This window comes from Amphibalanus amphitrite, unplaced genomic scaffold (assembly GCF_019059575.1).
Source record: "Amphibalanus amphitrite isolate SeventyFive unplaced genomic scaffold, NRLGWU_Aamphi_draft 000956F_arrow, whole genome shotgun sequence".
Classification (NCBI taxonomy): Eukaryota; Metazoa; Arthropoda; class Thecostraca; order Balanomorpha; family Balanidae; genus Amphibalanus; species Amphibalanus amphitrite.
In genome coordinates, this window is record NW_024882450.1 from 159,615 (window position 1) to 181,656 (window position 22,042).

At 47.5% G+C, this 22,042-nt stretch overlaps 1 protein-coding gene across 2 annotated transcripts; it reads right to left on the reverse strand.

The window, feature by feature from the left end:
* Nucleotides 1-9,614: 9,614 nt before the first annotated feature.
* Nucleotides 9,615-21,422, reverse strand: LOC122368554 (ubiquitin-conjugating enzyme E2 R2-like). 2 transcript variants are annotated; one of them, XM_043342575.1, is made up of 7 exons: nucleotides 21,404-21,422; nucleotides 20,992-21,278; nucleotides 18,489-18,575; nucleotides 17,482-17,579; nucleotides 16,941-17,075; nucleotides 14,479-14,657; nucleotides 9,615-10,343 (listed from the first exon to the last, which is right to left on the reverse strand). In XM_043342575.1, the coding sequence occupies exons 2-7, from the start codon at nucleotides 21,175-21,177 to the stop codon at nucleotides 10,300-10,302; spliced, it is 729 nt and encodes a 242-aa protein (XP_043198510.1). In that variant the 5' UTR covers nucleotides 21,178-21,278; nucleotides 21,404-21,422; the 3' UTR covers nucleotides 9,615-10,299. The 2 variants fall into 2 exon arrangements, with proteins under 2 accessions (XP_043198510.1, XP_043198509.1); XM_043342574.1 differs by having other exon boundaries at nucleotides 14,270-14,657.
* Nucleotides 21,423-22,042: the final 620 nt, after the last annotated feature.

Sequence of the window (22,042 nt, forward strand, 5' to 3'; positions counted from 1 at the left end):
TCGTTTTTTGGCCAAGTTATAGGGTAGAGTGGGGCAAAGCGCCCAGGGCGGGTCAAACGCCCACCCCTCTTTTTTATGAAGTGTTCGACTTTTCGAAGAATTCTTGATAGCCATTTTCAAGAACGAGCAGGAATCTACTTTTGCCCCCTTTTTCGGTTCTACAAGTGCGTTGTTCTAGACGTAAGATAAAAATTAGTTTATTTCAGACAATTTTTAGAAATTACATGTTTTCATACTACTAAAACTTTGTCTGATAGAGATTAAAGTAGGCAATGAAATTTAGCTACGCAGAACCTGCGGATTGAAGCTATGTTTTGAGCATTTACTGGTTTGCAACACAATCGTCACACGCTTAATTTTGGTGGACTTCGTTTTGAATGTGCTGTTGGGGTAACACACCCACTTTTGTGTGGGGCAAAACGCCCATCATGGGCGTTTTACCCCTAATGGGAGTTATACAGTACGGGTATTTGCGAACATTTTTGGCTGAAAGTGAGTGTCGGGATACGTTTCTAATGCTCAGGAGTCTTATGAAATATGCAATATACTGGTTAGTATCGCCTGGAACAATTTATTCGCACGAACTAATCTCCGCTCTCCAAGGCGGTGACAGCCCGTTGACTGAATGAGGAGTGGGGTGGTAACAACAGTGTTCAAGATGTGTTTAGTGGTGTAATCTATCGATTTAAAGTCAAACGAAATGAGAATGGATAAATACTGCATTATTTTGTCAGAGTACCGAGCGTGTAATGAAACGTTCAGGACTGGGAGTTATGCCCCACTCCACTCATATGGGCGTTATGCCCCATGGGTGGGGCAAAACGCCCGATTTGTAGTCCTCTCAATTCGGATGGCATATCTCAAAAACCATGCATGCCACTTGTTTCTGATGTGTTATTCGAAGAAAGCCAAGGTAATGAGCTACCAGATCAGCTACCTAGTTGTCTTTCAAATTTGTAAGATAAAGAGATACTGGGGCTGGAAAGTTAGGGTGGGCGCTTTGCCCCACTCTACCCTAGTGTAGCGAAAAAACTGTTCAAAAATGATGACGTCAAATTTTCAAACTCAAATTTTGGCAATTCTAGACCACGTAGGGCAAAACAAAGACCACCATTGGACTCCCCGTGACGAGTTGCATCAAATCGATACCCATTTTATGCAAAAATATCAACTTTGAAATTTGACCTAATATAACCTGACCTTGACCTGACCTTCACCAAAACGTGACCTTAGCTGGCCCCAAAGGCTGCCTGACCCACATAATCGTATTTGTCATGCAAAATGGACCATAAAACATGTACCTATCACACGACACTTTCATATTGTGACCCCCCAGTGACCTGACCTCTGTGACCTGACCTGGTATCAGTGACCTCAGATAGCGAAGTATGTGTTAGGCGAACAATGTACCATCGATGGTTTTCAATAACTTACCAATTTACTCGATTTCACAGCACATTTCTTGAAATGCCTGTGAACGGTGAAAATCCGACCTTTGACCTGACCTGTGACGTCATCGGTTTGACCTAGGCCAATGAAATTTGGTCACAAGGTAGTTCCCGGGTGGGGCTATCGAACGCCGTTTGAATTTTGAAAATCGGCCGGTAAATTTCCGAGATCTTAGGGGGGGGCCGAAACGGTCCCCTCCCCCCTACGGGTGGTAGGGTCCGCCGGTAGCCCTACGGGGCGCGGGTTAAGAAATACATAGACGGGGCAGAGACGGCCGCCATATTGGCTTGACGGTCCCAAAAAAAACGACCCTGATTTTTCAGGGTGCCCGATATTTCCGAGCATTTTCGGCTTATTTTGATCCAGAGAGGATGTAGGCATGCTACCAGCGTCTCAAAACTTCAAAGCACTCTACTCATTATTTTTGAAATCTACGAGTAAAATGGACCATAAAACATGCGTCACGTGGCCGATACATGACATACAATTTTCGTGACCTAGGATGACCTGTCCGTGACTTGAAAAATTCGAAGTAAAAGTTCGGTAACCTCAGGGTATCTAAGGCATATATATCATGGAGTGCGTAAACCAAAAATGAGCATGATCGAACTTGTCAGCCGGCGGCCAGAGCCTTGTGAACAAGCAGAAATGCCGATCATTTTTACTTTGACCTGACCTGTGATGTTATCGGTGACCTCGAGGTCAATGAAAATAGGTTTAGCTCCACAGTTTTTTCCAGGGCTATCAGACACCGTTTGAATTTTGATGATCGGCCCAGTAGTTTCGGAGATAAGAGGGGGGTCCTGGAGAGCCCTCCACCACCACCCCAGTCACTCGCGTTATGGAAAATATCCCAGTCATGCGCGGGATAAAAAATGAAGCTTAGCTAAACATCTATAAGCGACAATTTTGACTTGATTGAGAGGATATTGGGGAAAGATATTGGGGAAAGATGTCATTGCCATCGTGCTTGTCTGTGTTGCAGACTGCAGTAGAAGGAAAGGTTTTGGTTCGTGTCAGGCACGTAGCTAGGATTTGGCCAAGGGAGGGGCGGAGGAATTCCGGGGGGCCTCCTTTCTACAGAGGGCCTCCTCCCTAAAGGGGCCTCCTTTCTACAGAGGGTCTCATGCCTACATAATTACATATACAACATAATGCAGACTTTTGTTCAGCTTTCATATGGCCAGCGCACTGGTATGTTTTTTATTCTTACCGCTGTCGCGGTAAGAAACATACGCATATCACAAGTCTCCGAGTGGCATGGTAACTGGCAAAAAAAAAAAAATCGGGCGCCGGCGGCGGCGGCGGCGGCGGCCGGACCGCAGCAGGAGGGGGAGGATCTGCGAGGAATGGGTGGATACTGGATGACGGTCAGAGTAACACTTGGTGTATTATCATATATCGTTCAAGCGCTTAACCGTATTCCGGGCGGGCTCTGAAAGACTCTGAATCGGGCGGGGGCCTTTTTGGCCCCCGTCAGAACTCGAAAAGCACGAATCGTAGCGACAAACGGCAACGGCGTTTGATAGTTCGTTGAACGACTTACAACCTTTGTAAACAACTTTTTTGGGTCAGGTCAATATTGAGGTCGCCAGAGGTCATAACAAATAACATGGTTTATAACGACCTACATAGATAGGTCAACTTCAAAATCTGACCTAGGAAGGTCACTCTGGGTACCAATCGGCGCGTCATGACCAGGCGAACGGTTTGGTACACTAACAACTATTTAGCCCCATCATGTCGTGATTTATTGGCTAAAAGCTGTTGATGACCTCACCTCACCTCAGATGATCCTTCCCGGTGCCCCTGTCAGTAAATGCCACCTGGGTGCTTACAGATCAGATAATCTGACGTAATTCAGAAAGAATTGGGTGGTTTTGACTCGTTTTCTCGAAGCAGGACACAGTTCATTATATTTTCCAATAGGCTTGTCACGATTCTGACCTCACTGACGTCTGCAAGATTGAAACTATACGGTTATAAATTTTTTTTCTGTGTGAATGATGCCACGTTTATGCTGTAAGTAAAACATGGTTTCGTTAGTAAATTTTCCTAGGTCCAGGTGGTTTGCTTCATTTACGCCGTAGATGAAACAAACAATCGATGGATAGGTATATATTAATTTCCCGGTCAAATAAATTATTATGAGTTGTGCGAAGCATGGCTATGGGAATATCACCACGGTCTGATAAATGGTTTGGGTAATTGCATCCATCGTAAAAATACCAACACAGCCACAGGTACCTATATATTACAGAAATGGGCTGCTGTGTTCATGCATTAACCCGCGCCCTGCCGGGGGGGGGGGGTGTTAAACACCCCATGCAGTTTACCGTGAATATCTCAAAAGCGGCGGCGCGGCACACTTTATCCTACATCATTTCTACATATGTTGTGAAAATTTCAGACCCTGGTCACTTAAAGTCAGGTCACCAGGTCAGGTCAAATGACCTCACTACATAAAAAGTTTCAATGTCTGCCAAAGCTACACGGAGTGATCAAACGCTTTGAAACTTTCAGAGATGCAAATGCACAAGAGCGACAAAATGCAAAAAAATGTATGTCATGGAATTTTGATATCGATGACATAAGGTCAGGTCAATTTTGCGACCTTAAATTGAAAGTCGCCTTTTTAGACGGAAGTCATTATAAACACTCTAAAATACTGAATTATCTTATCTTTGACACACTGAACATGAAAATGGCACCCATGACCCCTTTTTATAACCCTGAGGTCATCTCAGGTCACCAATGGTATCTGACTTTTTCGCAAATAACTTTTGATAGAGGCATGCTAGAGCAATGAATACACCTTAGTTGTGTTTGGCTCGACGATACGGATGGACTGATATGGAACTTAGCCCTTATCGGTCAGGTCATGACCTTGACCTGAGGCCAAATTTTCAAGTTGACCTTTCAAGGTCAATTGATAGTTCATTCCACACGTCTTGACGAGAGGAACACGATGCTGGTAAAGGGAAGTTCGTGCAAATTTTGAGACGAAAGTTATTGCCGAAAACTGGTTTCCGAAAATATCGGCTATTTTGGCAGTTTTTGCGGCCACTGCAGGTAAAACCGTTGACGGCAAAACCGTTGACTGCACCCGGCATGATTTCTCTGAGCGCATTTATACAAATAATTTGTCTACACAGGATAGGGCCTTCTGTTTACAGAGGACCTCCTCCCCTGTCCCTTCCTACAGTGGGCGGCGACGCAGTTGGGAGTCTATTCTGTACAGTTTCCTGAGTTCTCAGTTCTCACTATAGTGAGAACTGAGAACTCTCTATAAAGAGTAGCAGGGAACAGAAGCCAGAAGGTAATTTGCTAACAGTGGGCCTCCACTCTATGTACTTAATATACGACGCTGTCTTTGACTACCGGGGGCCTCCTGCCCACAGAGGGCCTCTTATCTACAGAGGGCTTCCTCTCTACAGATTGCCTCTTATCTACAGAGGGCCTCCTCTCTGCTGAGGGTGTCTTTCTCTCCAGAGGGCCTCCTTTACAGAGGGCGTCCTCTCTACAGAGGGCCTCCTCTCTAGTCTCTACAGGGACCTCCTCTCTACAGAGGGCTTCCTATCTATGTAGGGCCTCCTCTCTTCAGAGTCTCGTCTCTACACAGGACCTCCTCTATACAGAGGACGTCATCTCTGCAAAGGGCCTCCTCTCTTCAGAGGGCCTTCAATCTACTGAGGGCCTCCTACCTACAGAGGACCTCCTTTCTACTGAGGGAGTCCTCCTCTACAGAGGGCCTCCTCTCTTCAGACGATCTCCTCTCTACAGAGGGCCTCCTCTCTTCAAAGGGCCTTCTTATTTCACACGGTTTCCTCTTTACAGAGGGCCTGCTCTCTACAGAGGGCCTCCTTTTCACAGAGTGCCTCTTTTTTACAGAGGGCCTCCTTTTTGCAGAGGGCCTCCTCTCTACAGGGGGTCTCCTCTCTACACAGGGCCTCCTACCCACAGAGGGCCTCCTCTCTACTGAGGAGTCAGAGGGGCCCTAGCGGTCAGACACAGACACTAGTGGTTATTCACAGGAGATGAGAAGGGCCCTAGCTGTCACTTGTCAGGCTGGTCAGAGGGCCCTGATTGTTCTGACGTCATTTTTTTAGATTCCCGCGTGAATTTCGTTCGCCTCCGACGTGATTTTGGGCAACGTGGGCCTTCGGCCCACGTTGGATTCAGGACGAAAGGATTCAGGCCAACGTGGGCCTTCGGCCCACGTTGGCCTGAATCCTTTCGGGGGGCCTCCTGAAAACCCCAAGGGAGGGGCGGGCGCCCCCTCCGCCCCCCCCCCTTGGCTACATCCCTGGTTCGTGTCTAGATAAGACCAGACCCGGGAGTAGGGCTCGACTCACGACGTCGCATTTAGCTCGCACCGTCACAGGTTACCCAGCCACGCTACGAGCACCTATTGCCCCGCGCAGCTTGCTCAGTGTTTCGGCTAAAGCTCAACCAAAGGATTTGACGGCTGTGTCGAGGCGAAACCCGAATGCAAACATCCGTCCCCGTAGATCAGTTGGTAGAGCGTTGGACTCCGTGTGGTAAGAGCGCACGTCCCGGGTGCAAATGTCCGGGCTCGAAACGCGACGTGCGGCTTGACGTTATGACGACGTTATGCTTGACCTTATGTCACCCATATCAAAATTCGTAGATATGCAATTTGTACAGCACTCGGCAAACTGCGTGGTAGGTATTCTTTTTTTTCGACAAAACCGAGAATAACGTGAATACTATGCTATCGGTCACTCGGAAAGCGTAACAGCAAGACGCGGGAGACTCCGCACCTTAGATTAGCATTATCATCGCATTAATTTTTCATCCAATTTGGCAACAAACTTGAAAGTTTATATTTGCCCCCAAAACAAACTTTTGCATTTTATTGCCACACAAGGCGTATACTTTGCTTAGTGTTAGACCCAATCGAAGGATTGGAGCATGGCAAATAGGGGAAGGAGGGTGAATTGCGGCACCTTAACCCTCGCGGGCCCGGGGGGGGGGCGTTTTTCGCCCCCCCTGGCGAATATTTGCGATAACTCCCGAACGCTTAGGGATAGGAAGGCGAAACTTTCAGTACCTTTTCTCCCATCAATTTGACATCTTCTGAAGTAAAAAATTTGGACCTAGCCCCCTTGATGACGTCACAAGGTCCATTTTTCTAGACCCCTGCACGGCAAACTTCGGCGTCACAGACGCAAACTTCAAATAGCTGCTAAAAATAGAGTTTTGGAGATAAAGACAAATTACGAGCACGGCTGTGTAGCTTTTGACCTAGAGAAAAATAGAAAAATAGTTTTGGTGACCTGAGGTCAGAGGTCAGGTCAACGACCCCGAAATGTGGTTTTAGTTTTTCGCAAATAACTTCGACAAAAATGGTCCTAGAGCTACGGCAGTGGTACCATCGCATTCGCCTTGTCAAGCCGCGTCGAATGATATATGTTTTGTTCGGAAAAGGTCAAGTTTCATGTTGACCTCATGTGACCTCGAATGACCTCTGGTTGACCTTGACACATGAAAGGTCGTTTATGATGGATTTGTACCCGCTGATCACGAATCTGGCATCTATTTTTCTCTAAGCCTTCATTTAGAGCTTCCGGATGGCAAAACTGTCTTATTTATTATTACTAACTTAATAAGTGAAATAGCCTCTAGCAGGGATACTCTTCTGTGACCTTGACCTTTGAGCAGCCTTGTATCGTAAGATGAACCACAAATAGGGAACTGATAAGCCTCAAAACATTTCAAAACATCTTGGAAGTTAGCACGCAAGATGTGCGAAAAAGTGCCAAGTTTGAGGTCAATTTTGAGCGTGACCTTGACCTTGACCTTTGATTTAGAGCACATTTTCAGAATCCTCAGATTCTCTTCTTTCGTTTGACACCCAATTTTGCCGGTTTGATGCAGCCTGCCGTCCTCTAGAAGGCTTACTTTGAGATCACTACACATGTGCCGGTTTTGGCCTTTGACCTTGACCTCTGACCTTGAAAATTGACCTGAGGTCAAAAATTTTAGGTGCATTAGAATCGTCTCGTAAGGACCTTTCGTTTGGTATCGCTTTTGTTTCCGTAGCTCTCTTATTTACGGAGTTAGACAGGGGGGGCGAAAAACGCCCCCCCCCCCCCGGGCTGCGGTGGTTGGGATTACCCCCCGGGCCCGGCCGGGTTAAGGAAAAACGCTAATTGTAAGAAAACCACTGGAGATGTAAGCATGAACTGTTCACCATTTCAAAGAGGAACTCATTGGCTACGATTTAAGAGCCTCCCGATCAATTAAGAATGTTTCGTTTGCTTCTGACAGCCGCTTTTTCAAAAACATGCAAAAGGGCGCGTTTACCAACAACTGATGTAAATTGCGCCAGGGGGATGGCGCAATTAGAACCCAATTGCGCCCTATCCTTTAACATGGCTAAGCAAAGGAGACGGAATGCATACACTCCGGCAGTCTATGTCATTGTGGCTTGTTACGGACGATTCGATGTTATGCCGAGGTGAAACATAATGTTATGATGTGAATGAATGAGGTATGAATGAAAGAAGTTATGATCGAGATTCGAGACGAAGCGATGCGAAAACGAATGAATGAATGAATGAGTATACTCGAATGAATCAATCGATGCAGTACAAATAATCGAGTCGATATACACGATAAACGATACTGTGTTCCGAATTAAGGTTCGAATCAAGGTTGGCATTAAACGAGCGTGTTCTACTTATTTTAGCACAAATTTATCACTGCTTTTGTAAGCTCGAGAAACTGTACTCGCGCTCTGATAATGGTAATACCGCTGCGGGCGGTGACATGGCTTACTTGAACATGTATTATGTGAATCAAGCTCGATGCATAATAGATGTAGATATAAATCGCGATGTTTTTTTTTTGCGCAGGTAAATAACTTTACTTGTGTCCGGTATGCTTGTGAAGTGGAACGAAAACGTTTGATGTAACCGACTAGATATATATGAACGTATGCGCCTAGATTGTTATATTTTAAATCGTTTCTCTCAAAATTAATATTTTTTATTGTTTCGACAACTTTTTTGACATCAGTTTCTAACTTTGTATCATAGCTGTCACCTCTCACGCCTGAGTCCATGTTAAAAATGCCGTATTTCGTCAATTACACTGCAAGTTCATAGCCTAAATGGCAGCTACATTATAAGTTCGACGAGAGAAATAATTTTTGGACTGACGATGGCGGGTTGCTCCCCTACCTGACATAAAACTCTTTCTTTATCGCAATCAGTTAATGATGCATTCATACTGTCGTGATACAATAGCTACACCATTATTCTATTTGCGCCCCCCTGGCGCAATTGCCATGGGCGCAATTAAAATTGAGGTACTTTTTAATAAAAGCGTAGAAGTTACCATAAAGATACTGAAGGATGTTTACTGTTTCAGTGAAATATAATAAAAAAAGGATTTTTCTTTCCAAATATCACTCTCAAAATCACACATGTATCGCCTATTTTTATAGCCAACGGTTCAAAATGCTGCAAAAAAAGTAAGAAAACGCTGTAATATCTTTGATGGCGTAATGAGCCTTGCTGATTGGCTTCATCGGAGAGCTTGGGCCATAAAAGGAACTATCCAGTGGTGAAAATAATGTTTTCGAAAACAAAATACTAAACATGCCATTGAATTCGTGGGAATGTGGGCGGGCGCAATTGGTTAGGAGGGCGCAATACACCCACTTTCCCCTATATTTGCAGTGAGATCCGACCGACTAATAACATAGCATTTGAGTTATTATCGGTTTTGTCCAAAAAAAGAATACCTACCACGCAGTCTGCTGAGGAGCGATCGGTCACATGGTGCAGCTATGGCAGGCATTGAAACCTTTCATGAGGTGAGCTCAAATGACGTGACCTGACCTGAACTTGAGTGACCTTGGTCTGAAATTTTCACACAAGTGCAGAAAAGATGTGTGATAAAGTGTGTCAAAAAACGGTGACGCGAATCGCCGCCGTTTTTAGACATTCGCGAAAAACCGCATGGGGTGTTAAAACCACCCCAGCAGGACGTGGATTCAGCTCGTATTGTCCTCTTTTACTTTCAGCAGTCGGAGGGTCTTGCTTCCCTATCGCATAATGCAATGGATTTGTGCACCATTTTCTGTAAATCGCTTGCTCCTATTTCCCTTTTACCCTTCTGCACATCACAAATAGTTGAGCTATTCATCGTGTATTACAATATGATGAATGACAATACACACGGCATGTTGGTTACTCCCCAACAAACAATGGACAAACCTGGCAAATTTGTTCGCATACACCCGCAGCTGACCTTACAAACTGAAAGAAACTAAGGTGGTAGATACTACAGTCTCTGTCAGGCAACGCAAGCACCTGCCTAATGCCAACGTGTGTAACCTAATTTCGCGAGCAGCATCTTCAAAATAAAACGGTGTCGTCACTGCTGACAACTCAAAGCTGCCATCAGCTAAGAGAGCCGACAAAACACGATTTGATCAACACATATCAACTCATCTTATCGTCTATTCGTATCAATCCGCGATCGGTTGCTGACATACCCGATTTACGTCAAACTCAGATCTTACAAAATCTATATGGCAACAGGGCCTCTCGGCACAGAAGAGACAGTCTGTCTGTAAAATACGCGCCACTGATCTGGAAGCTCGCCCCTGCAGCACGCACCAGCCATCGGATGCCGAGTCGCCGGCTGCCGAGGCGCCTGCCGCAGCTCCTCGGTTATTGCTGTTCGGCCGGCGCCGCTGGCCGCCCGGCCGGGCCGCGCGGCGACAGATGCCTCTCCCGGCGGGCCGGCCGCCCGCAGCGCCGCGCCGCGGCCGCCAGAAAGACGAGGGAGGAGCGCGCGCGGCGCCGGCGGTCATCACGAGCCGCCGTTGCCACTGTCGTCCCCGTTGTCCAGGTCGTCTGAAAAAGGTAAAATATCATAATCCAAATATCACGCTGAGGTTTGACTATGTAGAGTGCATGCTATGCTAGTTGACTGGTTTCAAACAGCTATGTAGGTGTCCATCAGAATGTATCCAGGCCATCAAAAGAAATGATGAATATAACGTATCGTTCCACCTACATCGTAAGCAAGTGGAATTCGCATTAACATCATAGTTGGTGAAACATTTTCAAATGATCCTCGAAAGGCGATACGTGACACAGGTAAACCAGTATAGCGCCTTTTGGGGCGACTAACGGAGCGAGCGAGGGGGTGAGTCTTGCACGTGCGAAATTTCGAGGGGAACCTCCAACTGACTTGTGCGCGGCACCCTACTGACCGGTTTCTAGCGATGTGCCAAATTTGAGCACAATCGGCCCAGCCGTTCTCGAGATCTGGGAGCGGCACCCTGCACGTGCGCACGTGCAAAATGGGTCCCAACTGACTAGTGCAAGGCACCCTACTAACTGGTCCCTAACCGTGTACCAAATTTGAGCGCCATCGGTCCAGCCGTTCTCGAGATCTGGAAACGACCCCTGCACGTGCGCACGTGCAGCAGCACCCCAACTCTGGCACATGGATATGCAGTGCCTAGTGGGTGCCCACCTACATGCCAACTTTCAGCGCAATCGGCCAAGTAGTTACCGAGATATTGCAACAATTACAAAACTGACACCTCTTCGTTTTGCACGTGGCACGTGCATAAGGGGTCACCCACATGGATCGGGAATAGTCCAATACTTGGTAGAAGGAATGAAACTACCCTACAAAAATTACCGCGTGTAAATCGGTCAAGTGGTTGCTGAGATATAAGCCTCGCAAAAGCGTCCGCACGGCCGGCCGCTCATACTCAGAAATTTCCGTTAATCTAAGGAAAGACTACGCTCGCTTCGCTCGCTCCGTAATCACATGCGTAACGCTTTGGTGTACTTCATACAAGAATGAGCTACCTACTGCCTACATTAAGTTACAATATTCAGGGGCGCTGCTGAAAACTTGCTGTTCAGACTACGATTGTGCTCATGAATATGTAAGGATACTGACCTACGGTTACTAGACGGATATTGACCAACGGTGACTGGAATCCTTACATATTCAAGAGCATAATCCTAGTCTGAACAACGAAGAAAAATATTTGCAAAGGTAGGGCCCAGAGGGAGACCCATGCCCACCCCATCTTCACCCCATCTTGCAGCCTGAAAACAAAATATCAGCAGTGCCCCTGAGTATGGCAACTTTATGCAGGCAGTAGATAGCTCATTCTCGTGTGGAGTACACCAAAGTGTTATGCATGTGATTACGGAGCGAGCGAAGCGAGCGTAGTCTTTCCCATACATGCAACATTGCACGTTTAAATCGAGAAAGCCAGGCATTAAAATGGCACGTGCATTATGCTACACTTTTGAAACATACAAGAAGTCAATGCTGATTGGTTTCCGAGACATGCAGGAAAATATGTTTTCCTGCACCTTTCGACGTTTTCCTGCACCCCTCGACGTTTTCCTGCACCTCTCAAATATATGACGTCATTATGAGTGACGTCACATCATAAAGTTGAAGAGCATCACTTTGCTCCTTATAACTTATTTTATCTATCGTCCATTTTATTTGATTGGCTTATGATATACTTACCCACATTGTGTTTGATGCAAGGATTTTATTATTTGTCATGAATAAAGTGAAACATCACCATATAAAACTTAAACTTTGACGCCATTTCGCAACAAACCATAGCCACGAAAGACTTAACAAGGTTGAAATTGGGGCGTTTTGGTTCCTCCATGACATTTGCAACGCTCCCTATAATGGTACGCATGTATGGGAAATAGCTCCCTGCCCTGAGCTGCGAAAATTTAATTGTGTCACCTCGTATTTTAATTGAAAGTACCTCGGGCCTACCGGCCCTCGGTACTTTCAATTAAAAACCTCGGTGACACAATTAAATTTTCCCAGCCCCGGGCAGGAATGTATTTTCCCATACGCCGAGATATCCCTTTAGCATTATCCTAGCCGTGCGGGAAACATTTGCACGTGATCTTTCCTGCACTGTTTTCCGGCACGGGTTGATGACCTACAGTTCTGGTGATTTTTTGATAAAACTCTTAAAAAAGGTGATTTCAATAATTAAATTGTGAGTTTCTGAATAGATATTAAACGACGTATGGGAAATATCTTACTGAACTTGCTCTGGGAAGAAAAATGGAAACCTCGGTCTTCAAAAAATCTCCGGCACTCGGCTACGCCTCGTGCCTACAATTTTTTAAAGACCTCGGTTTCCATTTTTCTTTCCCAGAGCCGTTCAGTAATATATATTCCTTAGATTAACGGAAATTTCTGAGTATGAGCGGCCGGCCGGCCGGCCGGCCGTGCGGACGCTTTTGCGAGGCTTATATCTCAGCAACCACTTGACCGATTTACACGCGGTAATTTTTGTAGGGTAGCTTCATTCCTTCTACCAAGTATTGGACTATTCCCGATGCATGTGGGTGACCCCTTATGCACGTGCCACGTGCAAAACGAAGAGGTGTCAGTTTTGTAATTGTTGCAATATCTCGGTAACTTTTTGGCCGATTGCGCTGAAAGTTGGCATGTAGGTAGGCACCCACTAGGCACTGCATATCCATGTGCCAGAGTTGGGGTGCTGCTGCACGTGCGCACGTGCAGGGGTCGTTTCCAGATCTCGAGAACGGCTGGACCGATGGCGCTCAAATTTGGTACACGGATAGGGACCAGTTAGTAGGGTGCCGTGCACAAGTCAGTTGGGACCCATTTTGCACGTGCGCACGTGCAGGGTGCCGCTTCCAGATCTCGAGAACGGCTGGGCCGATTGTGCTCAAATTTGGCATATTGCTAGAGACAGGTTAGTAGGGTGCCGTGCTCAATTCAGTTGGAGGTACCCCCTCGAAATTCCGCACGTGCAAGGCCCACCCTCTCGCTCGCTCCGTTAGTCGCCCCAAAAGGCGTTATACTGGTTACGGAGCGAGCGAAGTCTTTCCTTAGATTAACGGAAATTTCTGAGTATGAGCGGCCGGCCGGCCGGCCGGCCGTGCGGACGCTTTTGCGAGGCTTATATCTCAGCAACCACTTGACCGATTTACACGGGGTAGTTTTTGTAGGGTAGCTTCATTCCTTCTACCAAGTATTGGACTATTCCCGATGCATGTGGGCGACCCCTTATGCACGTGCCACGCGCAAAACGAAGAGGTATCAGTTTTGTAATTGTTGCAATATCTCGGTAACTACTTGGCCGATTGCGCTGAAAGTTGGCATGTAGGTAGGCACCCACTAGGCACTGCATATCCATGTGCCAGAGTTGGGGTGCTGCTGCACGTGCGCACGTGCAGGGGTCGTTTCCAGATCTCGAGAACGGCTGGACCGATGGCGCTCAAATTTGGTACACGGTTAGGGACCAGTTATTAGGGTGCCGTGCACAAGTCAGTTGGGACCCATTCTGCACGTGCGCACGTGCAGGGTGCCGCTTCCAGATCTCGAGAACGGCTGGGCCGATTGTGCTCAAATTTGGCACATCGCTAGAGACCGGTTAGTAGGGTGCCGTGCACAAGTCAGTTGGAGGTACCCCCTCGAAATTTCGCACGTGCAAGGCTCACCCTCTCGCTCGCTCCGTTAGTCGCCCCAAAATGCGCTATACTGGTTGTATTTGTGTCGTGTATCGCCTTTCAAGAATCATTTGAAAATAAATGCGAACTATAATGCTAATGCGAATTCGACTTCCTAACGATGTTAAATATATCCCAACAAGTTATCTTATAACCTGACAAGTGACCAATCCCTTTTCACATGAACAATGATTTTATTCTACATGAACTGCTGCTTTCAGCGGTTTTACGATATGGTGCCAGGTGGGAGCCTCTGTCGATGGAACGAACGGACGCTCTGCAGTTACCTCAGACGGAGTGGAAAGGATCGGAGCGGCCACTCAGGAGGGCGGCCAGGACTGGGGCGGACGCAGGACGGTCTCTGGCGCCGAGGCGGCCCGCTCGGGCGTCTCGGCCGGCTCGGCGGACGGCCCGGCTCCGTCGGCGGCCGGCCGGGCGGGCCGCGGCTCGGCCGGCGGCCGCTGGCCGCTGTGAGAGCCCCGTCGGCTGGCCATACCGCCGTCCGAGGACACGTCGTCGTCGTCGTCGTCCAAGTAGTCGTCATCGTAGAAGTCTGTGATGTCGACCGGCTCCGAGTCGGGCCGCGCGTGCGTCTTGATACAGTAGTCCTCCAGTGTGAGGGGCACCACGACGTTGTCGCGCTCGGCGTCGACCCGGGAGGAAGACACCTGCTTTCTGCGGAGAGCGCGGGGGAGGGGGCGGTCACAGAGAGGGGTGGTGTGGTACACTCTGGGACCTGTGATACTACGGCTACGTGGTGCTGGGAGGGTGGCTGACGTTCGGTATGCGTAGATCAGGTCCCCGTAGGGACTGTTCCTTGCCAAACGTCCAGCCACTCGTTAACCCGCGCCCAGCTGGGGTTCCTGGATTTCCACACCCTGCTGGGGGGGGGGGGGTGTTTGAACACCCCCCCCTCTTCTAACTCGGCTCCTGGGCCACGTAGCGATACGCGGAAGGCGGCGTTCGAAAGAGCGTCAAAAATAATGACGAAATCACTTCGGTCACTTTTTTGGTCAGGTCAAAGGTCAGGTCACCAGAGGTCATTGAAGGCAATATTTCGCCGATTTCCAGGTCGAATGTCGACAATTTCCAAGAAGCCAACGCATAACTCGGGAACCAATAGAGCTACAGCGCTGCGGAAAAGCGCATTCGATAGTCCTATTAACGCCCTTTCTGAGTTATTTTCTCAGATTTGACCTAACGTCAACGGTTTTGCCTGCAGGGGGCAAAAACTGCAAAAATAGCCGATTTTTTTCGGAAAGTTTTTTTCTGCAATAACTTTTGACCCAAGCCTTGTACGAGCTTACTTTTACCGGCATCGTGTTCCTCTCGTCAAGACGCATCGAATGAACTGTAACTTGACCTTGAAAGGTCAACTTGAAAATTTGACCTCAGGTCAAGGTCATGACCTGACCTGAAAGTGTCATGTTGCATATCAGTCGATCCGTATCGTCGAGCAGCTGAACACATCTAAGGCGTTTTCATCGCTCTAGCATGCCTCTATCAAAAGTTATTTGCGAAAAACTGTTAGATAAAATCGGCGTAAAAACGGCGGCGAATTCGCGAAAGACCACAGGGGGGGGGGGTGTTAAAACACCCCCCCTCCAGCAGGGCGCGGGTTAAAGGGACCCTCCCACCTTAACATTAGATTTGAGTTGAGATAGCCAAAATGGGGTCCCTGGCTCGCAATTACCGGTTTCGGCACTCACAACATCGAGAAATGCCTTAAATCGGAAATATTGAATTTAAAAATTGCAGCATTTTGATTCAGAGGGGCTAACGCATAGGAATACCCCTCTGAATGTGTGACGTCAGCGCAGATATATAACGATTTTTAAATGTTTGACTAAAACGTTTTGTAGCACGCGGTGGTATATCCTGCTTTGCGCGCAACAAGTGCCGCACTTTCAGCTGCCAAACTATTGCTTCCAAATAAAGTCGTTAGGAACAGCGGAGATCCCAAAAAGTAAACAAAAGTAAAAGTCTAATATCTTGAAAACCGGTGAATATTTTTCGATGAAATTTGGTAGCTATTGGTTTTCGGTCTTTCTGAACCGAGCGACATCACTTTCATGCCAATTCATAAACTTTTTTGAAGGTGGGAGGTCCCTTTAACCAGGGCTGCGGAGTCGATGGATTTCCTGCGACTCCAACTCCGACTCCGACTCCGGCTTTCAAAAACCAGCTCCGACTCCGACTCCGACTCCGGGCAGAATTGTCGACTCCGACCGACTCCAACTCCCGACTCCGCAGACCTAGCAGGGCTGCGGAGTCGACAGATTTTCGGTGACTCCGACTCCGACTCCGGCTCGGGTTTCTAAAATCGACTCCGACTCCGACTCCGACTCCGGTCACAACTGTCGACTCCGACCGACTCCGACTCCGACTCCGACTCAGACTCCGCAGCCCTGCCTTTAACTATAGAATAAATATGGGTCGTAGCACGACAATTGGCACTCGTCACAGGCCGGATCTAAATGCGCTAGGGGACGCTTTCAGGAAAACTCATTACTCTGGGTGACCCACGTTTGAACATAACGTATTGGGACAATTTATGGTGTGTTACATGTTAACAACATGCGAAAACAAAGAACAATCTGGCATTTCCACAGTACGCACTCAATTTCACTGCCAAGTAATGGAGATGCGAGGTAAAATGAGGTAAAAGGCAACTTAAAACTCCGCTTAAAACTTAAAACTGGCCACACGCAGTTGCTAGCACCATCAATGGCGTTGACACTGTAATCATAAATGTCGTTGATTTCCGACACAACAAAAAGCTCTAGGTGCTGGGCGTTGGCACACATTACACGCTATTACTGACATTCTAAAACTTGGGCCGTTGCTGTGCAGCGCTCACCAGTTCACCACATCTTCAGGCCTTTGTCTCACCAGTAACAAACACATCCGTGGTACTCTCCACGACATTTCACACATCCGCCGCCGACAATATCTCACCTGATGATGTTCTCATACTCCTTGTCCTTGCCCTTGGACTCCCTCCAGCGCCGGTACATGACCGAGGCGTCCACATTGGCAGGACTGGACGTGTTGGGTTCGTTCAGCAGCGATATCACAGACAACAGAATCGTCCTGCCGGGTGTGGTGAAGCTCTGCGTCACATAATGAACGACTCATTGGGAGGAGAGGGCGACTAAATACTAGGGTAGATACTAGATAGTTCTGAGGGTAGCGGCTTCACGCAAGGCGATACAAGTAAGCATATTCTGAATCTTTTGTGGTCCAAGTCTTGGTCCTTCTGCAGGCTCAAATATTTTCATCACCTAATTATATTTCAAATAGGTTTAAGAGTTACTACTCTGGGAGGCAGACGTAATTGCAAAACAGGAGGACCTAAGCAAACATCAGTTAACTATTTATCGGAGGCACGTTGCCCAGAATCAGAGGGGAAAAAATCGAATAAACAGATGAAAATCTTAGTGTCTATCAACGTTCATGTCTAGTACGCACTGATGCTCTGCCGTTACTGTGGACGCACCTGACGTTTTGCGTAGGGTTCCAGCGTTCGCAGGGCAGCTCCCCGCTCTGCGGATCGTCCGTTGGAGGGTGCAGGATGCTGATACACAGATCGCCATTCTGGAACAGGTCAATAGAAACGTCACGGTGGCTGAAACTTCACAGTTACGCTATACATAATTCAATGTCACGCTTAACAGTAGACAAAGACGCAAACACCAACTGAACCTGAAATATTAACAAAAAAAAAATGTTAATCGTGGTAATGAAATGATGGAACCAGATCTGTTTCAGGCGACCTGCATATCCGGGCCATTGACACCGGACACGCACAAGTCTCAGAGAGCACGGGATCACGCTCAACGCATGGAATGGACGCCACAGCCGGCCCAGAGGCAGGCATGGGTGACTGTAGCAGGTGGCGCTAGGATCGCCTATACGCCCTTGGACAAGACCCTGTCGGGGACAAAGTGACTGGCGACGACAGGGACGAAACGCTGGAGACGCTTCAGACGACAGGGACGGTACGCTGGAGATATCTCAGACGATGTCCGAGACTCGGGCGACGGTAAAGGTGGTGACAAAGTTGTGCCATTCGCCTGATCCTGGCGAAGCCAGTTCACTGGAGCTCTCGGGCTCATAACGAACGCGTACATGTGGGGTAAACGGAGTCAGGGGCGGTAGTGGAAGTGGAAGTGATCACTGATGTCTCGGGGGACAGGGGAAGTGACGTGTCGTGTCTCCTCTCTCAGGCGGCGGCCTGGCGCGAACACTGCGGTTAATGACCGACAAGTCGCGCTGTCCATTGCCAGCCAGAGGACAGGGCAGGCGGCGGACCCGTGACCGACGCGAGACTCGGCCGAGCGCTAGGGTAGAGTCGACTAGGGGTCAGGTCAGCCACCAAGTGGCTAAAGTTGCATTCTTAACATCAGTGGGATCCTGTTTGAGTACCATATTGGAACAATATGCCTCAGTCATTTTGTAAGCTCTTGATGAAATGAGTGGTTGACAAATGTATGTGAAACTCACCTCATATACATTTGGATGCCACACTTTCCCAAGGAACTTCACTGTAGGTGGTGAATATGGGTAGTCACTGGGAAAATTCAGGTGAGCCTGAAAAACAAGAAAAAATGTGTCATTTCATACATAACCAATTAATCAACCACTGCAGGCATAAAATGGTTAATTGTGCAGAACTGGGATAACTTTTAGTCCCTGGAGCCTGGAGCATTTAATACACATGACATATCAAAATATTGCATGGTATATGCCATCAACTAGCCAGATAGCAATGCAATGTTTTCTTGGCATTTGGATGATTTTCCTTAGAATTAGCCATTAGGGTAAGCTACTGGTAAGGGCATGAGGCATCTATCCTTGAATAGGCACAAGACACATGTTAGTTGATCATTACTTTTGTATGATAATTTGATCATTATTTACAGTAATACCCAGGTGAGTCCACCTGGTGAATTAGCAAATGGAATTTGTTCAGGATTCCAGTGGACCTGTATGCAGCTGCTAGAGCTGAGCTAATCATTCTACTTTCAAGAATGGTGAAAGACATCAAAAGATCAACCACAGACCTTATACTAACAAACCAAACATTATATATAACAAGAAGGCTACATAACTATCTATAAATCATGTATCATGGGACTTTAAAGTCGTCTTATATGCTTTTACTCAGGTTGATAAATTAATGGTATACCATCCAATAATTAAAAGTATAGGCACCATTAATTCATGTATCATTCTTATTCAGCTGAAATGGGTCACAGGAACTTTAAAAACTGTACTTTCAGTAAATTGTAAACTTACAATTTGCGTGCTCACTTTACACAGAGAACATACACTGCACAATACCACAGGAAGCCCCAATGAAATGGAAGACTGGACCCTAGTTGCACAAAGAAGGCTGAGGCTGCAATAATGTTTCATAAAACTGGCCTCAAGTCCCTATTTCTTGAAACCATTTCAACCTGAAAGCAGGCAAGCAATAAAATTTATTTTACATCTTAATTTGGTAATGTTATCGTTGTGTATGGTCGTGCCCGACTGGAAAAAATGCACGCTTTCGTCGAGAACTCGAGCGTAGTTGGGCGTTTGCGCCGAAAATTTTCGGCGTACTTCGGCGTAAATCGACGGCTTGCGCCGAAATTTTCGGCGTACTTCGGCGTAAATCGACGGCTTGCGCCGAAAATGTCGGCGCACTTCGGCGTAAAAAATAAGCCTGCGCCGAAATTTCGCCTTGATCCAGTGCTTCCGCCCGTATTCGTATGCTCCCAGAGTTCCAAACAAATAAAAAATCTCACCGTGACTGCGCGATGAGCTATATTCGTATAGGGCGGACGGTGGGACAACACAGAAGTTCAGGCTCTCAAATTGCATGACCTCATTTATTTTATTATTTTTGGCCAATTTCAACAGCCATACCTGGGACCATGTAAAGTTAACCCTCGCCGGACGCAACAGTTTTCTCTATCTCTATCGCAAACGGCTCCGGAGCAGTCGCGAAAAAAACCGTCAGGGGGGGGGGGGGGTGGCACCAACCCCCTCGGCCGGCGAGGGTTGAATATCTTCGGGAGTTAAACATCTTAAATGTCACTTATCTTGTCTCGTGTTCGTCTCAGGGTATTTAAGTCATGTTCAGTGAACCTGATTGTGACTCTCCCACGGCGGGAACAGTTCACCGATCGAGAGTGAGGTTATGGATTGTCGGATCCCCTAGTTCAGATAACGTATGCTATCGTGTGCGTATTGACCGTTGTGATTCCTGTATTTCCGGCGTGTGGTTTGTGAGCGGACGCCGGCAATCGGTCCCGCGTGGCCTGGTATCTGCCCGATCCCATCGGCCGTGCTGGCACCACGCCTGTTGAAGGCCCCGTCAGGCGTCAGTCACCGGCTGGGCACTACTGCTGATCAGAGCCGGGCAACAAAATAAAGGTTATGTTATGGAACATGCCAGTGAGTTTGTGAGTCAGGAGATTTTGTGAATTGTGATAGCGAACGCTGGTGCTCGGTCCCGCATGGCCTGCTGATGTCTATTGGCTGCCCGATCCCATCGACTGTGCCAACAACCGTCTGTAGACAGTAGTCACTGGAAGACAGCCACACACACACGCCAGCCCCCCCCCCCCTCGACGTAAAGTGCGTGGCTACAGCCTGCAGCCATCAGTAAGCCTTGAAAATTTTCGGCGCATGAAGCATGGCTTGGTAAAATAATTTCGGCGCATAAACCCTTGCGCCGAAATTTCGGCGCATCACCTCCGCCGAGAACTACAGCGTAGTGGAGGCATTTTTTCCAGTCGGGTGGTCGTGCTAGGTATCATCTTGAAACTTGAAAAAGTAAATTATACCATCAAATCCTTTATAATCTCACTTCAATTATAATCATCAGGATAACCAGTTCTTTACATTTATGGATCTAATCTTGATCTGCTTCATGCATAAACAAACGTATTTGGCTCGTAACAGCCAAACTTTTATGGGTGCCCACTGCCCGTTGCTCTAAAATAATGATACTAACCTTGAAATATCCACCCTCATAAAGAGTATGTGGAGGTCCAAATAATGCAACTTCCCAACAAAACATATTATCATCATCAGCAAGTTTTACACGAAATCCCTCCACGGGCTCCTCTTGCAAGCTCTTATACTCCAATGATAATGCTCTCAAGGCACTACTTGTAGGCTGCTTAGACCCATGAGCCATCGCATGAATGCTTCGTTACTTGCAATATTTCAAATTACTTTCCTCTGTGCAGATATAATCCAAACAAATCAAAATATAATAGAACTCCTTCGCTTTTTGACCTAAAAACATTTGGGACGCCGGTGAAAACAGGGCGCCGGAGGGCATATTAGTCACGTGACATTTGGAACTTCTCCTGCTCCAACGGGCTTCTATATGCCAAACGTCACGTGTAAATTTCACGAACCTTGATCAAATCGCCCCAGGCGCCCTGTTTTCACCGTCGTCCAGGGTGACATTCATAAGTACCAGAGTACAATTGTACCCAGGTTACACCGGGACCACGGTTACACAGGGGCCCAGGTTACGTTCGGCCCCAGGATTTGAAGGGACCATGAAGACACAAGTACCATACTGTGATTGGTCGTTGGCAGACGGGAATGACGTAATGCATCCATGTGGCGGCCGTGACGTTGACCAATAGGAGGGGCGGATACAAATTTGGACCACCTTGGTACACTACTTGGCAGTGTGCTTGGGATTGATTTTCTCGCCGCGGCGGCGCCCAGGCCCGATGATCATCCGGTGTGGCGGGAGGTAGCGTCCCTCGGCCCCCCGCGCGGCGGGAGGTAGCGTGATGCGCGGCTGCGGCGTCCGAAGAAGAAGTGAAAATGACCCCTTGCACGAATTAGTGTTCGCAGCGGCTACTTAACCCGATGTTCATCTATTTGGCAACATATTCGGATTCAGATTCATATTCGAAATAAATGGTCTGCGGACTACTCAGAATGACTCAAAAATGATTTTGACTATACAATTTGACCTTCCCAATTTAATGAGGGTAAAATCTAAGCGCGGCACGGTCAATTTGCAGAGCGACCTCAGG

Excerpts from the sequence above, each read along its gene's own strand:
- LOC122368554 (XM_043342574.1), bottom strand. The coding sequence starts at position 21,177 with ATGGCTCATGGGTCTAAGCAGCCTACAAGTAGTGCCTTGAGAGCATTA. Across the intron at positions 18,576-20,991 it reads ATGAGGGTGGATATTTCAAG|GCTCACCTGAATTTTCCCAG; the intron begins GTTAGTATCATT and ends CTTGTTTTTCAG. Across the intron at positions 17,076-17,481 it reads AACCCTACGCAAAACGTCAG|GACGATTCTGTTGTCTGTGA; the intron begins GTGCGTCCACAG and ends CACACCCGGCAG.